We start from the raw sequence: 23,028 nt of genomic DNA, 5'->3' as shown, positions 1-23,028 counted from the left end.
TCTTCTCCTGTTAGGGTGAATAGTATCCCTTCGAAGAGCCATCTGGGCGGACGACACTGCAATTATTGCGGCGGCAGAGGCAGCCTCCGTAACCAACGTGGTGGCCTTATTAGACAATCTGCCGTTGTTGGACGTCTCCAGGTTCACTGTCAGGCGAAAACGGAATACGCCACAGAGCTTCTGAGAGGAACGAGCGCCTCACAGAAAAGCACACAACAGAGAGGTTAGCCTAGCTTTGGTTCATCTCCATTTCTGATCTCGAGTAGTGATCACGGATGAGAAATGTTTCTCATCCACCTTTCGTTTGTAGGTCCTCTACTGTGGGAGGAACAACACCTGATATGAAATGAATTTGTTGCTGTTGAAGGACACAAAACGTCATAGCTTTGGAAGTGAGAAATCTATACGGATTTCGTATGTGAATGATGTAAGATAGGGTTAATAAACCACAAATGATATTAATCCTACCTGATGTACATCATACAATGTTTCGCACATACAAATGACCGAGCCAACATCAGCGAGGTGGCACAGTCATGTGACACATTATCTTCAACATCTGGGGCTGCCTGACATTACATAGCTTTGGTGACGTTATCAACACAGAGTAATTTTTACTGTAGCGAAGTATATTCAGCTGCTGGAGGAACGTTTTATTCTCTTTGCGCGCGGGGGCTGCTTTTTCCCAGCCGGGCCAGCCCTTTTTATGCCCACCAAGTGACCCGTCCTCGCCACCCGTGTCGTTCAACGGTTCCTGACGAATTCTTGGCAACTATCCCTGACAGTCTTGACCGACTTCTGACAGTCTTAACACCGACTTCTGACCAGGTCTTGACAACGACTTCTGATCAGGTCTTGACAACGACCCCTGACGAAGTCGTGACAAGGACTTGACAACGACTCTGACGAAATCTTAACAACTGACGAAATCTCGACGACAACTGACGAAGTCTCGCCAACGACTTCTGACGAAGTCTTGATGACGACGGGACGGGACGGGACGGGATGAAACAAAACGAGGCTGGACGGGACGAAGCGAGAATGGGTGAGACGAGGAGGTAAGACAAGGACGGGACGGGACGACACGTCCCGATACGAGACATGATGGGACGGGAGGAGATGAGTCGAGACGAGACGAGAAAAGACATAGCGAGATGGGATGGGACGAAACTAGAGACGGGACGGAATGGGACGAGACGATACGGGACAGGGCGAAATGAGACAGGACGTTACGAGGCAGTACGGGACAAGCAGAGACGAGACTGGACGGGACTAGACCAAACGTGGCGAGACGAGTCTAGACGAGACGAAACGAGACCTGACGAGGTGGGACGGGACGAGAGTATAAGGGACATGACGAGGTGGGACGGAACGAGTCGAGACGGGACGAGAAAAGACGAAACGAGACGAGGCTGGACGTGACAAGAAAGGACACAGGATGGGACGGGAGGAAACAAGACGGGACGTGAAGAGACTGGATGAGACGATGCGGTACGGGACGAGACGGGCCGGGACGGGACGAGATGGGCCGGGACAGGTCGAGAGGGACTGGACGACACGGGACAGGCCGAAACTAGACAAAGGGGACAGAACGAGACGAGACGAAGACGGAACCAGATGAGACTGTTCAGGACGAAATTTGACCGTGATGGGACGAGGAGACGAGACGGAACGGGACGAAAGGAAATAAAACGAGATAATATCAGACGAGACGAGAGGGCGGGGCGGGGAGATACAAGACGAAAAGAGGCGGGACGGGACTAGACGAGAAAGGAGACAGCGAGACGGGACAGGACGAAACGAAACTAGAATCGGGACGAAAGTAGACCGTCTCTTTTATTCGTCCCGTCCCGTTACGTCAGGTCTGGTATCGTCTTCCCTTCCCTTCAGGTGCCATCTCGCTTCGTCTTGTCTACTCTCATCCCGTTTCTTTTCCTGTCTCGTCCTGCCTCGACCTGTCAGGTCTCATCTCCCGTCCCGTCCCGTCTCGTCTCGTCCTGTACCGTCAGGATGCCGAGCGAGATCCACCCCCCCCCCCCAGATGTGAGAGCAGTACTTCATACAAGAACGGATCAAATCCTTTGTACAAACGGCGCAAGTGTTCAGAAGAAAAGAAATAACATCTAGACAGGACTTCCTCCCCCATTCCACGGAAGCAGACCTATAGCTCTTCCTGTAATGTGGGGGTGGAGTTTCCAGGATAGACTGGATGTTACAGTAATACGAAGTACGACCACTTGAGCCAGGGTGTGGGATTACAGAACCGTGGAAGGAAAGTTGCGAGGAATTTTCGATGGCGAGATGGGTAGAAACTGGGTCTTGGAGGCATTAAACCTAACCAGATTCCGTGTACCCCGCTGAGATATCTTCTCCAAGTCCGGACTTTATTAAGGAAGTTGTGTAGAGATGAGGATCGAGTGAGAGAGGAAGGAGCAGAAGTGAAGGATGTGGAGGAATGTGGTGTTGTCTCGTCCCGTCATTTCTTAGTCCTGTCAGGTCCCGTCCCGTCTTGTCCTGCCTCCTCTCGTCTCGTCCCGTCCTGTTTCTTGTCTTGTTCAGTCCTGTTCCGTCTCGTCCCCTTCCGTTCCATCAGGTCTCGTCTCGTTTCGCCTTGAACTATCTCGTCTCGTAACTTCCAGTTTCGTCTCTTGTCGTCCTGTCATGTTAGGTGTCGTCTTGTCCTGTCTTCTGTCGTCTTATCCCTTTCCATCTCTTTTCGTCCCGTCCCAACTCGTCCCCGTCCTGTTCCATCGCATGTCGTCTCTTCTAGTCCTGTGCCGTCCCGTCTCTTCTCAATCCTTCACGTTCCGTTCCGTCATGTCTCTTCTCGTTCCGTCCCATTTCGTCTTCTCTCCTCCCGTCTTATCTTCTTTCATCTCGTCCCGTCTCGTTTCGTTCCGTCACGTCCTGTCTCGCCTCGTCAAGTCCCGTCACGTCTGTCGCCCCGTCTTGTCTCAAGTCCCGTCTTCTCGTCCCCTCCTGTCTCATCCCGCTTTGTCTCGTCCCTTCAGGTCTCGTCCTGTCCGGTCAGGTCTTGTATCATTCCGTCAGGTCCCGTCTCGTCCGGTCAGGTCCTATGTCGTCTCCTCCCGCCTTGTCTCGTCTCATCCCGTCAGATCCCGTCTCGCTTTCTATCGTTCCATCCCATCTCGTCTCTTCCCGTCAGGTCCCATATCGTTTAGTCTCGACCCGTCCTCTTTCGTCTCGCCCTGTCTCCTCTCACCTCGTCCCGTCTTGTCTCATCTTCGTCCGTCCTGTGTCGTCTCGTTACGTCCCGTCTCGTTCCGTCTTGTTTCGTCCCATCCCGTCCCGTCCCGTCCTCCGTCGTCCTATCACGTCTTCTCCCGTCCTTTCTCGCCTCGCCCACGTCCCTCTTCGTTTTGTCTCCTCCCGTCTCATACCGTCCCTCCAGATCCCCTTTCTCTTGTCGTCCCATCTTGTCTCGTCTAATCAGGTCCTGACGAGGTTTTTGAGAACGACTTCTGACGGGATCTCGAGAACTACCCCTGACTAAGTCTTACCAGAACAAAGAAGGAAATTAAGAAGAAAAGAAAAATCTAAATCTATTCATGTATATGATGGTTTCTGACGTGTGTGGCGGCCGTGCAAGTAGCGTGCATGGTGCGAGGTAAAGGCTCTACCTAACCAGAACTTGACAGAGGACATGAGACGGGACGGACGGTGGGCGGAGGGGACCTTATATACGTTCAGGTGGGGACCACTGACGACCCTCCCCACTGTGGTGACCACTGACGACCCTCCCCACTGTGGTGACCACTGACGACCCTCCCCACTGTGGTGACCACTGACGACCCTCCCCACTGTGGTGACCACTGACGACCCTCCCCACTGAGGTGACCACTGACGACCCTCCCCACTGAGGTGATTAAATTAACCACTTGTACGAACGGGAGGTTTACCACTGTCGTCTGCATCACGTGAACTGAGACTAATGAAGTATACGTGGTACTTCCTCAAGCATCTGTCTTACTATGAACAAAAGTTATATGAAATCAATTAAAAAAGATAATGTCTCCTACACACACACACACACACACACACACACACACACACACACACAACCGCCCAAACCAGGTGCCCATCTATCGACCAGCTCCGAGTGCAGGATGAATACCTGGGTTGGGCGTAGGTGCACTACCACACCCAGGGTTCGAACCCATGCGGGTCCGACCACAGGCTGACGTGTGCTAACTCATGGTCAGTAACGACGTGCGTGAGTGAAATTTTCCATATTCATATGGATGATGTGGCCACTGAGGCCACAATTCCCAGTCCCTGGATACCGGGGCCACTGAGGCCACAATTCCCAGCCCCTGGATGACGGGGTCACTGAGGCCACAGTTCCCAGTCCCTGGATGATGGGGCCACTGTGGCCACAGTTCCTAGTCCCTGGATGATGGGGCCACTAAGGCCACAGTTCCCAGTCCCTGGATGACGGGGCCACTGAGGCCACAGTTCCCAGTCCCGGATGACGGGGCCACTGTGGCCACAGTTCCCAGTCCCTGGATGCCGGGGCCACTGTGGCCACAGTTCCCAGTCCCTGGATGACGGGGTCACGGAGGCCACAGTTCCTAGTCCCTGGATGACGGGGCCACTGTGGCCACAGTTCCCAGTCCCTGGATGACGGGGTCACTGAGGCCACAGTTCCCAGTTTGTGGCTCATCTCTCTCTCTCTCTCTCTCTCTCTCTCTCTCTCTCTCTCTCTCTCTCTCTCTCTCTCTCTCTCTCTCTCTCTCACCTTCCTGTATACACCTCGCTTACTTGTGTTATCTTCCTGTTTTCCTTCCTGCCATACTGCTGGACTGTGTCAGCTTTCCATCCTTGTCTTACACAACTCCGTTTTCTCTCTGCTCATAGGTCATTCTAACATCTTTATTCCTCATTATATCAATCATTTTTATTTTATTCCCCACGTCCTTCATCAGGAGTCCACCATCACATCCTCTGCCACTGCTACACCATTATTCAAGGTTCTCTCTACCTGGTCTTATGAGAAACTCCTAAACAACCTACACCCTCACACTCTTGCCATCATCACACGGCTCCTTAAACTGCCGAGAACTCGATTACATTATATCAAATTCTTCCATGTCTGAACACCCACGTCCTTCCTAAATTCACTACGAACAAACCTAACAGACCATTTCCAAAGCCTCGCCTCCTGAACAGATTTACCGTCCTGATTCCTTATGTTTCACAGACAGTCTGTTCTTTAACCCTACACTGCTCTTAACTTCCGTAGATGCTTCGCCCATTAGCACCGTGTCATCTGCCTATGATAATAATATCCTTACTTTCTGTCTTCATCCCTTCCTAAACCTGGGTCATTAACTTGGTGGGAGCAAGACTATATTTGTAGCTCCCTGGCTGACGAGACGAAAAACCCGGGAGTATAACACTTGTTCTCAGGACTTCGTCAGGTGTCGTTGTGGAGGCATATCCAACACAGCCGTCAGTTCCACCAAGTTGTGGCAACGAGTTACGTATGAATTACGCACAATTCGTTAGCTACGTCACTCCGCGGACTAGGATAATTTAGACATTCGCAACAGTGAGACTTCCCGTGTTAGTGCCTGTGTTGTTCAGCGAGTAGAAGCGCACACGGACGCTGGTCGTATGGTTTCCTCGACGCTTGCCATGATTTTGGGCGAGTTTTTGCATTTTGTATCAAATTTTTGTCATTTTCAGCAAATACGTACCTCTGTGCTGAACTGCAGTGCGCAGACAGTGAACAGTGAAATATTGGGTGAATGAATAGACTTATACGCATGGCAATGTGTATAGCAATTATTTTTGAAAATAATTACGATTTGGGGATAGAGTGGCTCACATCAGGAAGTACTGAGTTTTATCTTTCCCTAAATGTACAGTGACCCGAAACTTGTTTGGAAGCTAATCGTTGCTCATGTACTGTGCATGATCTTGCTGTTACCTGGGTGGAAGTGGAGACGATGATCGTGGCTGTGGGCAGGCCAGGCAGGTGAGGTGTGTGTTGAGGGGGGGCTACGTGTTGCATCTCCGAGGTTATATAAGAGGGTGCGGGAGCGTTAGGCTCATCAGTCGGCGGCGTGCGTTTACTTGGGTCGGGTCGGGCCCGCCAGCGCGCACCCAAAACACTCTCTGTGGAGAGAGAATTGTCGCCCTCTCTGCTTTTGCTTGATTTCTCAGTGAATGTACTTCCTTTATTCTTTATATTTGTCTTTCATGATTGATATGAATGTGAAGAACAACACTGTCATGCTTTACGTTGAAATAAAGATTCTACGTCATTGAAATTGTAATCGCTAATGGCTAAACTTCGAGTTGTTTCACATGAAGGCCATGTTGTTTAATGTTCTGTGTATAGAGTGAGAAATATAGCATTGGAGCATCATCCCAACATCCCAAACAGAACTGAGTTCACCATTCGTGTGTTGGCTTTGATAGACAATGATTGATTACCTAAAGGACTGTGAATTTATGTAGTGGCCAATAACACGGAAAGACGTTGTATAAGAAATCTCGTATGATACTATGGAAGAATCGATGAATAAGAACTCTGTGTACTCCGGAAGGACTTTAAGAGAGACGCATGCAAACCGCAGAAGGACCTTTAAAAACTGAATTACGTATTCTGTACAAGGACTTTGAAAGAAAACTATACTGCAGTAGATAAATGCGGAAGTGATATATGAGACAGAAATTCCTGGCGTGGTACTGCTTATAATAATAACAGCAGATGGTTCTCAGTCGTGTGGATCCTAGGCTGATTAATGGACCAGTTGGGTGTATTGTATGTTGATTTATTGACCAGAGGACATTCTGATCGGTGTATTCTAAATTGGTTGGTTCGTTGACCTGTAACGTTCTGTTGGTTTTATTGTATGTTGGTTCTTTGACTAGACACGTTCTGATTGTACCATGAATTGTTCAATGAAACTGATTACGTTCTGTTTATCGTAAATGGGTTGATAGAACTAATTACATTCACCAGTTTATTGTAAGGTGGTTGATGGACCAGATTATGTTCGTTTTATTGTAAGTTGGTTGATGGATCAAATTACGTTTAGTATATCGTAAGTTGGTTGATAGACCAGATTATGTTCGTTATATCGCAAGTTGGTTGATGAACCAAATTACGTTTAGTATATCGTAAGTTGGTTGATGGACCAGATTACGTTCGTTATATCGCAAGTTGGTTGATGAACCAAATTACGTTTAGTATATCGTAAGTTGGTTGATGGACCAGATTACGTTCGTTATATCGCAAGTTGGTTGATGAACCAAATTACGTTTAGTATATCGTAAGTTGGTTGATGGATCAGATTACGTTCGTTATATCGTAAGTTGGTTGATGAACCAAATTACGTTTAGTATATCGTAAGGCGATTGATGGACCAGATTACGTTCGTTATATCGTAAGTTGGTTGATATGATACGTTCGTTATATCGCAAGTTAGTTGATGAACCAAATTACGTTCAGTATATCGTAAGGCGATTGATGGATCATACAATTCTACAAAGTTTCAACATCTTCCACCGGCTCCAGTATTTTTCAGACTAGTGAGTGAGTTGTGCCGGGATGACGTGATCAAAAGATGTGTGTAACATCCCTGGCCTTTTTGTGGTTGGTCAGAGAGACGTAGCTGTAAAGGGTAGAGAGTAGTGTAGTGTGACAGTATAGGCAGAGAACACGGTGCTACTTGGCGAAACATCAGAGGAACTTTATAGCACTGTAAGGCAACTAGTTGCCAAGATGGCTCACGATATTGAATGTGAACGAGAACAGGGTATTCGTCTGTGAAAGTCAGGGGATCAGAATGGTGGATCTGTTCAGGAGGCGAGGCTTTGGAAATGGTCTGTTAGGTTTGTTCGTAGTGAATTTAGGAAGGACGTGGGTGTTCAGACGTGGAAGAATTTGATATAATGTAATCCAGTTCTCGGCAGTTTAAGGAGCCGTGTGATGATGGCAAGAGTGTGAGGGTGTAGGTTGTTTAGGAGTTCCTTCTAAGACCAGGTAGAGAGAACCTTGAATAATGGTGTAGCAGTGGCAGATGGGGTGACGGTGGACTCCTAACGAAGGACGTGGGGAATATGATAAAAAATGATCGATATAATGAGGAATAAAGATGTTAGAATGAACCATGGAGCAGAGAGAGAAAACGGAGTTGTTGTGTAAGACAAGGATGGAGAGCTGACACAGTCCAGTAGTATGGCAGGAAGGAAAACAGGAAGATAACGCAAGTGAGCGAGGTGTATACAGGAAGGTGAGAGAGAGAGAGAGAGAGAGAGAGAGAGAGAGAGAGAGAGAGAGAGAGAGAGAGAGAGAGAGAGAGAGAGAGAGAGAGAACTGTGTCCACAATGGCCCCGCTATCCAGGTACTGGGAACTGGCCTCAGTGGCCCCGTCATCCAGGGACTGGGAACTGTGGCCTTAGTGGCCCCATCATCCAGGGACTGGGAACTGTGGCCACAGTGGCCCCATCATCCAGGGACTGGGAACTGTGGCCTCAGTGACCCCGTCATCCAGGGACTGGGAACTGTGCCCTCAGTGGCCCCGGCATCCAGGGACTGGGAACTGTGACCTCAGTGGCCCCGGCATCCAGGGACTGGGAATTGTGGCCTCAGTGGCCCCGGCATCCAGGGACTGGGAATTGTGGCCTTAGTGGCCACATCATCCATATGAATATGGAAAATTTCACACACACCCGTCGTTACTGACCATGAGTTAGCACACGTCAGCCTGTGGTCGGACCCGCATGGGTTCGAACCGTGGGTGTGGTAGTGCACCTACACCCAACCCAGGTATTCATCCTGCACTCGGAGCTGGTCGATAGATGGGCACCTGGTTTGGGCGGTTGTGTGTGTGTGTGTGTGTGTGTAGGAGACATTATATATTTAGTTGATTTCATATAACGTTTGTTCATAGTAAGACAGATGCTTGAGGAAGTACCACGTATACTTCATTAGTCCCAGTTCACGTGATGCAGACGACAGTGGTAAACCTCCCGTTCGTACAAGTGGTTAATTTAATCACCACAGTGGGGAGGGTCGTCAGTGGTCACCTCAGTGGGGAGGGTCGTCAGTGGTCACCACAGTGGGGAGGGTCGTCAGTGGTCACCACAGTGGGGAGGGTCGTCAGTGGTCACCACAGTGGGGAGGGTCGTCAGTGGTCACCACAGTGGGGAGGGTCGTCAGTGGTCACCACAGTGGGGATGGAGGGTCGTCAGTGGTCACCACAGTGGGGAGGGAGGGTCGTCAGTGGTCACCACAGTGGGGAGGGAGGGTCGTCAGTGGTCACCACAGTGGGGAGGGTCGTCAGTGGTCACCACAGTGGGGAGGGTCGTCAGTGGTCCCCACCTGAACGTGTATAAGGTCCCCTCCGCCCACCGACCGTCCCGTCTCATGTCCTCTGTCAAGTTCTGGTTAGGTAGAGCCTTTGCCACGCACCATATACGCTACTTGCACGGCCGCCACACACGTCAGAGATAACACATGAATGGATTTGAATACATGTTTTGACAACTACCACGTCTCTTCATCAGCCGGATTGACTGAACCTTTGATAACCACAAACTTGATATTTACTTTTCTTTTTTCAAGAATTTACTTTTCCAGGACGCGAAGTTCTTGAGTGTATGAATATGATAGTTTGCTGACTACAGATTTATTATTATTATTATTATTATTATTATTATTATTATTATTATTAGTAGTAGTAGTAGTAGTAGTAGTAACAGCATTATTTAAGTGGTTGCGGGGGAGTGGCTTGGACCAAAGATGGTCGTCAGGTTAACGTACTCTGATCACAGGAGAGGAGAATCCTCTAGCGATGACCACTGTATATATATCTCGCCTGCCCCACTCCCTGGTTGTACCCAGGAGACGGATATTCTCGACATTGACACTATCTCGACTTTGGAAACTACACATGTGTGGTCGGAGAGGCGGGTCTGACGTTGAGGAGTCATTGTGTAAAGTGGCAAAAATCCGGAGCATTTTTACTGCTGTGGGATTCCGTGTTTCCCTTGACCACAGTGGTCTGAGGATGGAGGATATGCATGAGTGATTTCGGAGGCTGCGTGAGTGTACTTGATCCATCCCATGAAATTGGAAATGGAGTTAGCATGATGGAAAGATAACACGGTTTCTGATGGTGGGCCAGAGGGGTCTCTCCACCATCTAGCTACTGTGAGAGAGTTTATAGGATACTGTGTGAAGGGGAGTGAAAATTTGCCCGAAAATGTTGACCAAAGTAATTGTAATGAGGTGTATCAGGGAGGAAGTGAGGGTGGATGGTTCGAGTGTAAGTTCCATGAAGCAGGAGCTGGAGAAAGAAGAGTTCCTTCAGGTACCTGGAGTGGACGTGGCACTGGATGGAGCAGTGGAAGAGAAGGGCTTAGGTCTTGGGAGCATTGAAGGAGCGTGTGGGAAGGGGAGGTCACTGTGTGTTAGTTATGATGAAAGTATAATATTCCCATCATCGTCGTATGGATGTGAGTCTTGGGCACGGAATGGGAAAGAATGGAAGAGGGTGGACCTTATTGAAATGGCATGCCTGTGGACTTTATGTGGCGTGATGTGGGATGATCCTGTAAGGGATGGCGGTGTGAGCGAGAGGCGTGGTAGTAAGCGCATTCTAACAGGGAAAGCTGGTCAGGGTGGACTGAAATGGTCTGAACGTATGGAGAGGATGGGCCAAGAAAGACGGACAGAGCGGTTGGAAAGAAGGGGGAAGAGAAGACGTTCCAGGGGTGCGAGAGGTGAACATAGGATGGAATAAACTGGACTGATGTGCTCTGCTGGGGTGGAGAAACATGCTGGCAGGAGGGCTGAACCCTAGCATCTGTCCTGGTAATGAGAACGACTGAGTAATCTCCTGGGCCTTGGCTAAGGATGCTAGGCTCTGATTTCCATGTATCATAACATGGTGTTCAGGGAACGAAAGTGTGGGCAAATGAGACTATCTATCGGTCGTTTGTTTCTGACGCTACCACGCTAAGGCGGGAGACGCAATTCAGCACGCAAAAAGAGAAAAATAGATGATAGTTTTGATTCTATCCGTCAAACTTTCGTGGCGACTTTGCCCTGGTGACGGAGTGGCTGACGCGCTGTGGAGGCTGGCCAGGAGGCAGGCGTCTGCTGCTGCCCACCATCAGGTGTTCCGCCAAAGAATTTCAGGCCGAAGTTTTCAGGTGGGTGACGGAGCCTCCCCCGCGGGCTGGATCCCGACACACCAGCTGTCACCCCGCCCGAGTTACGTCGGGACCAAAGTTGCGAAAGTATGCGTCGTACAGACCAACCACGCAGCCAGCCTGCTCTCCGCTTCTCACCAGCACCATTCCTCACACTCTGTCTCTTCCACACACAGCCTACCACCCTGGACATTACCGTACGATCCTTTACTACGGTGGTACGATCCCCGAGCAGGGCGGCTCAACCCTCAGCAATGATGGGCTGACCTTTGACGTAGACCCTCAACGGTATGGTCAAAGGCGACGCCGTGGCATCCCCAGGGTCGTGTGTAGTGGGTTGATGTGCACTTTATTTCATCCTGAGCTGAACGATCTCAGGTTCTCTCTGTAGCTCATAGTGAGTGATGCCTTAACCAGTAGTGTGTGTTGCGTGGGGTCCCTGGCCTCTGCCGTGTGGTCCCTGGCCTCTGGCGTGTGGTCCCTGGCCTCTGCCGTGTGTTTCCTGGCCTCTGCCGTGTGGCCTCTGGCCTCTGCCGTGTGGTCCCTGGCCTCTGGCACCCAGTAATGGTGCCGTCCCATGTTGTAGTGCTGCCTCTTGTTATGGCACCGATCCATGGAGTTATGGTGCAGGTGCGCCACGTTTTGGGTGTCTTTCTACGTTATATTGCCGTGCTACGTTCTTGTGCCGCCTCACGTTATAGTGCCGTCCTACGCCTTGGTGCCGTGTGTGCATGTAATTATTATTTTGTGTGTGTTACTGGGAGAATTGTTCACTCGTGTTGCCAACTGTATATGTATTTAAAGTGTCTTTACACAGATCTGTGTACACACACACACACACACACACACACACACATACATCTCACCTAAGCCAGGTTGTGTGTGTGTGTGTGTGTGTGTGTGTGTGTGCTTTACCAGAAACTCTGTGTAGACACAATATTCAATGTATCACATGCTATAGAAAAAAGTGTGATGTACTGAGGAGCCCCACAAGTGTGTGTGCATATATGAAATTTTCCAGAAGTGGAGATAAACCCAAAAATATGTCATGTATTTTTTTTTTCAGAAACTCCATAATTATATGTAAACAGCACGAAGCAGATCGTCACTGAATACATATTTGTATCATAGATCATATTTGACGTGTTAGTCATCAGAGACTGTAAGTTTACACACCTTCAGGATCTGTCCATCACGGTGTATCGACCCAGAGAGACTTTCCACAAGTGTATGTTCACAGAGAACCTCGTCCCTTGTGTTGCTGTGGAGTAATATATTCCCAACAAGGAACACATTGCTTGGTGTCCCGTAAGGGAGACACCACACCCAGGGTGTTGCAAGAGTGTGGGATACCTTACCAGTGTAAGCAGACTCTGAACAGCTGGCATCAAGACGTGCGTTACAGCGAGGCAACACATACCGTCTGTGAACAGGGCCATATAGATTTTCAGCAAGTGTTAGTACGTCATGGGAGCGAGTGTGCGTAGCGAGGAAGTTCAGAAACCCTCCACTGTGTAGCCGACATGAGAAGCTAACTTCACGCCGTGACCAGCAGAATCTGGCACCAGACACATCGGGCAGGGGACGTGCTACCCTCCTGCCTGGAGTCTATTGTGACCTCCTAATCAATTTTGTGAACGAGTGTCAAAGTGACTTGACCGTGAGTGTACAGCCGAGGGATCTGTGGCACGGGAGCCTCGCAGGTGTACCACAGAGCGTAGCCGGGATCGTCTGAATAGCACACTCGGAGGTTGACGCGAAGGACGTGTTGTCGCAAGTGAGGAGGAACCCCTCGTGTGTCAAGGTGTGAGCAAGACCCGTTCGTGCCCGAGTGAAGTGGCAACGCTTGAAATGGTTCCCCTCGACCTTGATGAACATCTGAGGTGAAGAAAAAATGTCTCTCTGACACGGGGGGTGAGGTCATGATTACGTTCTAGAATTCACCAGTTTTAATTCGGAAGAACTGAAGTGTTCGTGATAGACTTTACACACACGCACGCACGTGTCTAGGATCCGAGTCACGTGCACGTGCGCTACATAGTCATGAAAAGACTTGAAGCTGAAACACTGTCGCGTTGACCATCTCTCCTCCTCCCCTAGTGCCGGCCCGGGGGTCCTCTCAGTGCTTTCGTTCGCCAGGGAGGCGAGGGAAGGAGGTGGTGCCTCGAGGATATACATAGCGCCGCAGCAAGTCACGAGAGGGTCAGGGCGATGCTGGTGCTGGTCTTGTGGTTCCTCCTGACGGTGGTGGTGGTGGCACAGCAGGATGGCTCGTGAGTAACCCTCGATCTTGTCCTCTTGAACACCTAAGTTAGTTGACGTGACTCGCCTAGGACGCTGATCTGTAGACTCATTTGCCCGGTGAGGAGCCACCGGCCTATGAGTGTTGTATTCTTTCCTCCCATCCTGTCATGTAGCAGGTTTGTGTTCCTTGTGGATGCTGAACCCTTGATCACGACGGTACGACCCTTAAAAGAGCAGGTCAAAAGGCCAGACTTATCATACCCAAGGCTCCTACCGTCTGTGATCAAGATGGTAAACCCCAGGTGGTGTGCAGGCCTACCATAATGATCAAGATGGTAACCCCCAGCTGGTGGTGTGCAGGCCTACCATAATGATCAAGATGGTCACCCCCAGCTGGTGGTGTGCAGGCCTACCATAGTGATCAAGATGGTAAACCCCAGCTGTTGTGCAGGCCTACCATAGTGATCAAGATGGTCACCCCCAGCTGGTGGTGTGCAGGCCTACCATAGTGATCAAGATGGTAAACCCCAGCTGGTGGTGTGCAGGCCTACCATAATGATCAAGATGGTAAACCCCAGCTGGTGGTGTGCAGGCCTACCATAATGATCAAGATGGTCACCCCCAGCTGGTGGTGTGCAGGCCTACCATAATGATCAAGATGGTCACCCCCAGCTGGTGGTGTGCAGGCCTACCATAATGATCAAGATGGTCACCCCCAGCTGGTGGTGTGCAGGCCTACCATAGTGATCAAGATGGTAAACCCCAGCTGTTGTGCAGGCCTACCATAGTGATCAAGATGGTCACCCCCAGCTGGTGGTGTGCAGGCCTACCGTGGTGATGCTCGCCCCAGCTGGTGTGCAGGCCTACCATGGTGATGCCAACGCCAGCTGGTGTGCAGACCTAGCGTCTGTCTCCTGCTCGAGCGTAGAACACCAAAGTTACTTTATTTTGAGATTTACTCAGTAAAACACTTTACTCATACGACATACTGTACCGGATAGCTGTAGTGGGAACTGTGGTCCTGTCCTCATAGGTTTGGTTGTGGAGTTACTTTGGCAAGAAACTCCCTGGCCAAATTGAACTTCGCTCCCCACACGAGCTTTGTATAAAGTCACTTGCATGTAGATAGAATTTCCTAATTAAGGATGTCTGTTAATTAACACGTTAATGAGGGTTTTCGTCAACATAGTACTCGGTTGATACTATAAATGAGAGGGTTTGAAAACGTTCGGTAAACGTGAGACGTAAATGCATGGAAAATACTTCAGGATTACAGAGGTCTTATGTTGTTGTTCTTGTTTTTGTTGTTTTTGTTGCGTGAACAAGGAGGAAGGATTTGGCGACAAGGGAAATCGACGGGTCTGGGACTTTTAATGGGACAGGTAAGAAATGGGTCTGGGACTTTTAGTGGGACAGGTAAGAAATGGGTCTGGGACTTTTAGTGAGACAGGTAAGAAATGGGTCTGGGACTTTTAGTGGGACAGGTAAGAAATGGGTGTAGGACTTTTAATGGGACAGGTAAGAAATGGGTCTGGGACTTTTAATGGGACAGGTAAGAAATGGGTCTGGGACTTTTAGTGGGACAGGTAAGAAATGGGTCTGGGACTTTTAGTGGGACAGGTAAGAAATGGGTCTGGGACTTTTAGTAGGACAGATAAGAAGTGGGTCTGGGACTTTTAGTGGGACAGGTAAGAGACGGCGCTTGAAATTTTTTGTGAGAAGGGTAATAGACGGGTCTGGGACTTTCACTGGGACAGGTAGAAGACGGAGCAGGGGAGTTTGTAGTGAGACGGGCAAGAGACGGGGCTAACAACCCACCTCGCCTGTGCAGGTGATGGGCTGTGATGATCTACCACAGGGAACCAGTGTTGTTGTTCTACGTTTCGAATTGACGGAGTCGTGTGTGTATGACTGTATACTTATGTACGTCTCCCTGTGTGCGTGTGTGTGTGTGTGTGTGTGTGTGTAGAACGTTGGATAAGCATAGACGCACATGGAGCATGGCTATGAAATGAGATGATTAGGAGTGCATGTATAAGGGCTGTGTTGCCTGACGTGATGCAGTGTGCATGGCAGGGTAGGAAGGAACCGTGTGTGTGTGTGTGTCTGATGATAGGACTCTATTTGCATGACTCTGTACAGTGTGCTCGGTACGCGAGGAGGGAGGATCGTGGGAGACGCGATAACCAGTTTTAGTTCGTAAGAGGCTACGATAGTGTGGACGTAGACGCGAAGTCTTTGAAATCTGAGAGGAAGAAAAAAAAAACAAACTTGGCGGATAAAGTTTTTAGGATGACGTAAAGAAACATGATCACGATAGAGTCACAGACAGAGATAGGAAGTGAGTGCTGGCACCAGTGGATGGATGGTTCATGGTTCAGAAGTCTTGTGTGGAGGATACGTGAAGTTAAGGAGTGTAAGACTCTCTCCCAGATGGATGATGACATGCCACGGATAGATAATTAGATATAATGCATTGCACATTAACATGTATAAAGATATATTGACAGTCATCACGCAGGTGCATGTTAATATAAATAAATCAGCGAACACTGTTATATGTAAAATGCTGACTTAAAAACACCTTCCAACAGAAGCATTGCTTTCCACAAGCGACAGCCCGGCATAATATACAGAACACACTTTTGGAAAACATATGCGTCTGTTTTCTTTGGTAGGTGCGTGTTGTGTATATCTTCCAGTCTCTGGCTTACGGGGGCGGGAGGAGGGGGGAATGTGAATATTTCCTTTGTGATGTGTGCACCCTGGCGGTGAGTTGTGGTGTACGTCAGCTCCCGCTACACTGACGCGCGGGGATCTGGCAGGAGAGAGAGAGAGAGAGAGAGAGAGAGAGAGAGAGAGAGAGAGAGAGAGAGAGAGAGAGAGAGAGAGAGAGAGAGAGGCGCGTGTGTTAAAGTGTCGCTCCAGAGAACGCCGCCAGCACCCTTCGTTATGTTAGCTCGGTCTTTACCCGCATCTTTAAGAGAATGGCCGAAGACCACGCCATCATAAAACCACGGGTCGTATTTCCTTGGTCAAGAGTCGTATCGTTGTGCTCAAAGGTCGTTCGTTTATGTTTTAGGGTCATGCTGTTCCAAATTTCGGAGTCATTCATTGGTTCATATTCTGTAGTTTGTTAGGTCGACTTGCAAGATAATTTCTGAGCCCTTTCTTCATACTTTTTGGACTGAACTTCGTACCGTGTCATTGCTGTTACTTCATTATATATATATATATATATATATATATATATATATATATATATATATATATATATATATATATATACACGAACAAAGTGTCTATGAACGCGCACTTTCACAAAACATACAAACCTCCAACAGCCAGGATCGAACCCGGGACCCCTGTGGTAGCGCTCCCGCCTGTTGCACAGGGGTCCCGGGTTCGATCCTGGCTGTTGGAGATTCGTTTGTAATATATATATATATATATATATATATATATATATATATATATATATATATATATATATATATATTCCTATGAGTCTACGGGGAAATATATCGTGTTTCATTTTTCCCCGTGGACCTTTCCAATATATATATATATATATATATATATATATATATATATATATATATATATATATATATATATATATATATATATATGCTTTCTAACGCCTTGAACATGACGGAAGGTGCAACCCTTGGGTATGCTGGTCTGGCTGTACCATTGTGCTCGGAGGTTGCACCATCGTGTTTACTTTGTAGTTCACATGCGAACAACAGTTTATAGTACCACAACTTGAACACATGATATCACAGTACTAGAAGGGGCTTTGCTCAGTGTACTCGTAGCCTGTAGCTCATGGTGACTAAGAATAAGAAATTAATGAGTCTGCTTTGCATGTACGGTGTTTTTGTTTCATTGTCTTTTGTCTTTGTGATAGGAGTAAACACAGCCAGCCAAGGAGTCCTGAATCACTGTGTTGCTTTATTTAAACGTAGGCTGTCAAGAAATGCTTAACTCTACTGGTGTGCTTAACCATATCCTATTAAGAAGTTAAGAGCGTTGCGTTTACATAAGATTGGATAGGCTATAAACTCTCATCTTATAACTCTAGTAATTGTTTTGAATATTAACATCATCTTCGCTGCTGCATCATATTTTTTATATTGAAATTGAAAATTGCTCTTGAGTTATGATATGAGAGACTTTATCATACTTAGCAGGTAGCGTGCATGAAGTGATTAAACGCCTGATTTGCATGACATTGATTTGGTAATGAGAGTGTGATGTTTCGTTTTCCACGATGATGATGATGTCAGAGACTCATGTTTTGCGTTTTTGATGGATCAGATAAATCAGTTATGGACATAGGGACCACGAGCAATTACTGGAGAAGATTGCTCAGTTTTGTTTTTAAGATTTTCGATGTCATGTTACTGCTTTCAGTGAGCTACTGAGTTTTAAGATGCAAAACTGTGATTAAAGGTTGCACTTGAAAGTCTTTTAAAAACCAGGCAGGCCACAGAAGTTAGATAAGATTTGATAGTTTGTAGCAACAGGTATGATATGTTTTTAGTGTATAATATAACATAGAACAAACGTTTCTTATTTATTAATTTATCTAAAGAATGGCAAAACAATGGCCATAATTGTCTTGTGTTTCGTTGAATGTTAGTTCTGTATATTGGTATAAGTGGTTAACGTAAAAGAAACCTTTCTCATTCCTGTGTGCACTTGTTATTAATAGACTTTAACAATTTCTTTTTCGTCGTTTTTTATGTTTTCGAGACCAGTGTATTATCGACGTGATCTGACTCACAAGGTACAGAGGAGCAATATGGTGTCTGTATTTTGTATTCAAAATTTCGATCGTTGAATCGTAGAACGTTAGTGCAGTATTTGCTCTTTGGCCGGCAGCTGATCATAGCTTGGTAGATTTTTAAGTTGTTATCGTTGTTCATTGCAGACCCATTTTCTATCTGGATCTTGGAAAGATATTATATTTCCCAAATAGCATTACTTTACACCCGCCGCACTGCAGACATTGACGACAAATTTTCTCTGTCATTTTTTTGATGTGTCTGTCAGTCGCTGTTACATTATACCATTTATCACAAATACATTCAGCATTTTGATTATTTTTCACTTACAACGTTTGCTACTGCGAATGATAATTTAGCAACCCGACCATATTCGGCGGGCGAGCAGAGTGGGTAGTTGTTTTGGTGTTCTACCGTCGAAACAGACCTATTTTTTCCTCTTCTTTTCGAATTGTTTTTTTGTTCCTTGAAGTGCTACCTGGATAGAATTTTGATTATACAAGTTTAGGTTACTTTAAGTCTTGTCAGGGTACGGAGGAAGGTTCCCGATCGCTTTGCTACTGTTAACCAGCTGGTGCCCCTCACTGCCGTGTGGAATACTAGCATCATTATTTTTTTTTTTTCTTCCCATGTCAACATGGCAGGAACCGGTGGCCAGGTGATCCAAATATTTTTGTGCTGAAACACGACGATTTTTGCCAGGAACTGATTTGGCACTTGTCGACTAGCGCGGCGGTATAGAAAAAAAAAATCATTTGATTTTAAAGTCAAATGAAGACCGTCCAAATTCTCCCTCACGAATGTGGTGTGTGAACTTGTCATTAAGCTGGTGGCTGCCTTCTGTCAGCTGCGCTGTGGTCGTAGATGAATTGTTATCGCTAACATTAATTGACTTTTTAGGTATGATATAGGTAATGCGATGGGTAAATGCCTTTATTGGATAATTCATTTAATGTTTATCACGTCATTTTATAGTGTATGGCGGCAGTGGTCCGGACTGTGACCAGATTTTGTAGATTGCGTGAAGGGTTTCACTGAGAAGATGAAACTTGAGTAAAGTGGTTTATCGCGTATTACAAGATTATTTAAGGTCTTTGTGGAAGAGCCACGCTTGTCGGGAAAAATTATGCATAACTATACTGCTCTGCATAAACGTAGCCTATTAAGAAATTAAGAGCGTTGCTTTTACGAAGATTGGATTGAATATTAACCATCAACGTATAAGTCCAATAATTGTTTTGAATATTAACAGTATTTTTCTGGTTTCATCATCTCTTTGATATTAAAATTGATAACCTCTTCAATCATTATCTGAGTCTGTAGAAATTTATTATGAATCAGTAGAAAAATAGAAGTCTGTAGAGGATCTGGACTTGTTCTACATGCAAAGATCTTACAACCTAGTATTCCTGAAATAAGCTCTGCACTTAGTAGATGGATCGGTTTAATGTTTCTATAGCCAGGAGAGTAGTTAACATAGCCTGGCAGTTAGTGGCATTAACACAGCACGGAAGATAGCGGTGTTAACATAAGAAGGCAGCGAGTAACAAAGCATGACAGCGAGAGGTGTTAATAATGCTATGGCGAGAAGGAAGTTAACTTATTGGTCGACGAGCGACATTATCATAGCCTCGTAACATTGCTGTGAGCTTAACTAGTCCGGCAACGAGTGTGTTAACATAGCTTTGCAGCGAGTGGTGTTTCCACCCTTGACCCATGTATCATAGCATCAGGGAAGGTGGTCATACATGGGTTGGTGCGGGTAGATACGGTACGACTCATCATCACCAAGCGAAGTAAATGTCTTTTGAGAAGGTAGCGACTTTGGGCACCGGTATACGTAGGGAGCTTGGTAACGGAGACCTATATGCAGTATACAGTATTCTTCTACGTATCAAGGACCCGGAGAGGTAACTAAATGGTCGTTAGGGCTTCTGTCTCACGTACCTCAAGGTGATAACGTTTTATTTGTTTATCATGTAACGTCATTTCCGTTATGTTACAACTTTTCAGATCCTCCCGTGTTTTACCATTTTGTTGTATGATTTACACTTTCATCAGTTTTTGCTATGATCGCGTTAACAATATCTTAAGCAATATCTTTCACTACGTTATTTTACTGTCGAGTGTTTACCACATATGCCTACTTTTCAGCTGGTCACTGTCAGAAGCTGCTGTTGATCCGTGAGCATGACTTGCTCGACCCCCCTGGGATGTGGTGGCCTGGTATTCGACCTGACCCACACGGATCATGGTCGAAGGCTGGCTGCTAGGCTATCATTCCCAAGGTCGGAGCCGTCGCGCCTGACGGTCGCACAAATATAACGGTCGTATGGTCGTCCGCGGCGGAACAAAGCTCTTAGAAAACGCGTGTCTCTTAAGCCTGCCTGGGTTCCTCTCTTGACTGAGCTCGCATCTTGAAACTTGGCCTACCCCTGGCAACCCACCATGTCCTCTTAGTCCTCCACTTGAGGTATATAATTACGTCCTTGACCCGATCTTGCCTTCACCCTGCACATTCTCCCTTATCAACTCTTACACTCCCCATATTTAGTCGTGTGTGTGTGTGTGTGTGTGTGTGTGTTTGACCACATCTCTTCCCCAAGTTTATATGTCATGTCCTTGTCTTCCCAAGGTCGCCTTCTCTGAAAGAAATATATTCCCATGCATCTTTCTGCCCCGTGTTTATTCTCGTTTTCTTTTCCGTCTTTCTCGCCGGTGTGTTTACTGTCATTTTCTTTCTTGTCTGTTTATAGATTTTTTTCTCGTTTTTCTGTCCTGTGTTTATTCTTTTTTTTTCTTCGTCTCTGACCTTTGTTTCTTGTTATTTTGGCTTTTGGTTGTGAAGATGCCTTCTTGTGTGTATTGTTTTAGGTTTCCCAACAGATCTTTGTCAGCGTACAATAACATGGACATCACAAATTCATGGTGACTGAAATCGTCGTAACTCACGCCTGCGCGCACCGTTCCTGTGTATAATAGCCCGTAATAGTAAATTTTTAGCATTATATTACCTCTACGGAAAGTCTGATGGTAACTTTAAACGGAAGACAGAGTCCTGATAGTGAGGGAAGTGAAAGAAGAATTCGTGAAGAATCGATTGACTGGGTCATTGAACATTCTCATCAATATTTCGCAAAGCTGATCCTGAGGTTTGAGTGCATACTTGTAGTTGTATGTAGTGATGGCCTGTTGGTACAAGGAGACATGGGTAAATGATCAGGTGAAGTATTACTGTAGTGCAAGTCTTTAGGAGCGGAGTGAGAAGATTATCCAGCACGATGGTGATGTTTGATGGAGGTAAACTCACGTAGTGTAGAGTCAGAGATGCCTATGGGATTGACTCAGGAATAAGTAGGAAAGTGACTAAGAGGAAGATATGGACTTGAAATGGTGCTTCCATGATTGAGAAATGCTCACACATGTGAACATATTTTGGCTTATAGGGAAAGGAAGAAGAAGAAGAAAAAAAAGAATCCATAACGAACCCAACGGAAGTGCACTATACAGCGACTTACAAATGGTTTCTAGTTCATATCGTTGTTGCAAGTTTCGGATGGTATTGGCTTCCTCTTACCGTCTGGGGACGTCAGTGGTCGAGGCGCAGTTACACGAACGGATTAGATCGTATAATGAAATGGCGTTCGTGTAGGCCCTAATGAAGACAGTTATTACTATAAGTTTGGATGAAACTGCTCCCCTGTCGGGCGGAGAAACACGTCATGATGAAACTTGTTACTGAGAAATATCGAGAATGAAACTGGCTAGATGTGTTATGTATCCTGAGAAAGGAAATGGCATCCACTTAGTCCTGCTGCATCATATTGCAGAACACATTACCAGCTTTACGGAGGAAATGTTAATTACCATTTCACAAAGTGTCTGTCTGCCAGCTGGGCACCGGCTAGGCTGCCGGTGGATACAGGAGAGGCGCTTGCATGGGTGGTAGGGAAACGATGCCAAGAATAGGAAAATTTTTTGTACTTAATATTGTCAATGACATTTAGAGTTTGAAGACTCATTATCCACAAAACCAAGCTATAAGATAACGCGAACCATTACACCATGGAGGCCTGTGTGTGTGTGCGTGTGTCTGTGTGGAATAGGGTGTAGGGAAGAATTAATTAAAGAGAAAGCCGAAGTAAAGGAGTATGTCTAGGAGAAGATGCGTCTATTTCCGAGTGATCTGGAGTGGATGCGGTGCGGGGGGAAGATTGTTTACCTTAAAGCTTGGCGCGCATTGAGCCGTGACTATGTTGCCAGCACACAGCTAGTATATATATATATATATATATATATATATATATATATATATATATATATATATATATCATCCCTGGGGATAGGGGAGAAAGAATACTTCCCACGTATTCCCTACGTGTCGTAGAAGGCGACTAAAAGGGGAGGGAGCGTGGGGCTGGAAATTCTCCCCTCTCGTTTTTAATTTTTCGAAAGAAGGAACAGAGAAGGGGGCCAAGTGAGGATTTCCTTCAAAGGCTTAGTCCTCTGTTCTTAACGCTACCTCACTAATGTGGGAAATGGCGAATAGTATGAAAAAAGATATATATATATATCATACTCTCATGTTATGTAATTTTGGCGGAATTATTTTTGTGCGTTCGTATCAGCACAAACTGCTCCGTGGCAGGCAGGGCGCTGGAAGTGGTGTGTTGCACGGGCCATTTGATGGCTGCAGGCGCCATAATAGCAAGTTTTATAATTCCTTAAGGCAGATGACGCTCCCTCTCTCCACAACTTGCTTCACTTTTCTCCTGCTTTTAATGGTGCGGCCACAGTC

At 46.8% G+C, this 23,028-nt stretch overlaps 1 protein-coding gene across 6 annotated transcripts in view; it reads left to right on the top strand.

The window, feature by feature from the left end:
- LOC139749071 (glycine receptor subunit alpha-2-like) overlaps positions 1-23,028 on the top strand; it is a 328,567-nt gene that overhangs the window by 1,339 nt on the left and 304,200 nt on the right. For 4 of the 6 annotated variants that reach the window (XR_011712883.1, XR_011712882.1, XR_011712884.1 and 1 more), the window contains exons 1-2: positions 6,083-6,194; positions 12,260-13,466. Coding sequence is in view for 2 of the 6 variants with exons in the window: in XM_071662541.1 (XP_071518642.1) it covers positions 13,405-13,466 (62 nt within the window). In the remaining 4 variants the exon portion in view is untranslated. Of the gene's footprint in view, positions 1-14; positions 224-6,082; positions 6,195-12,259; positions 13,467-23,028 lie in introns of those variants that run through there. The other 2 variants (XM_071662543.1, XM_071662542.1) reach the window with 2 other exon arrangements.

Source organism: Panulirus ornatus, chromosome 6, assembly GCF_036320965.1.
Source record: "Panulirus ornatus isolate Po-2019 chromosome 6, ASM3632096v1, whole genome shotgun sequence".
Classification (NCBI taxonomy): domain Eukaryota; kingdom Metazoa; phylum Arthropoda; class Malacostraca; order Decapoda; family Palinuridae; genus Panulirus; species Panulirus ornatus.
This window is presented reverse-complemented; position numbering and strand designations above follow the sequence as displayed.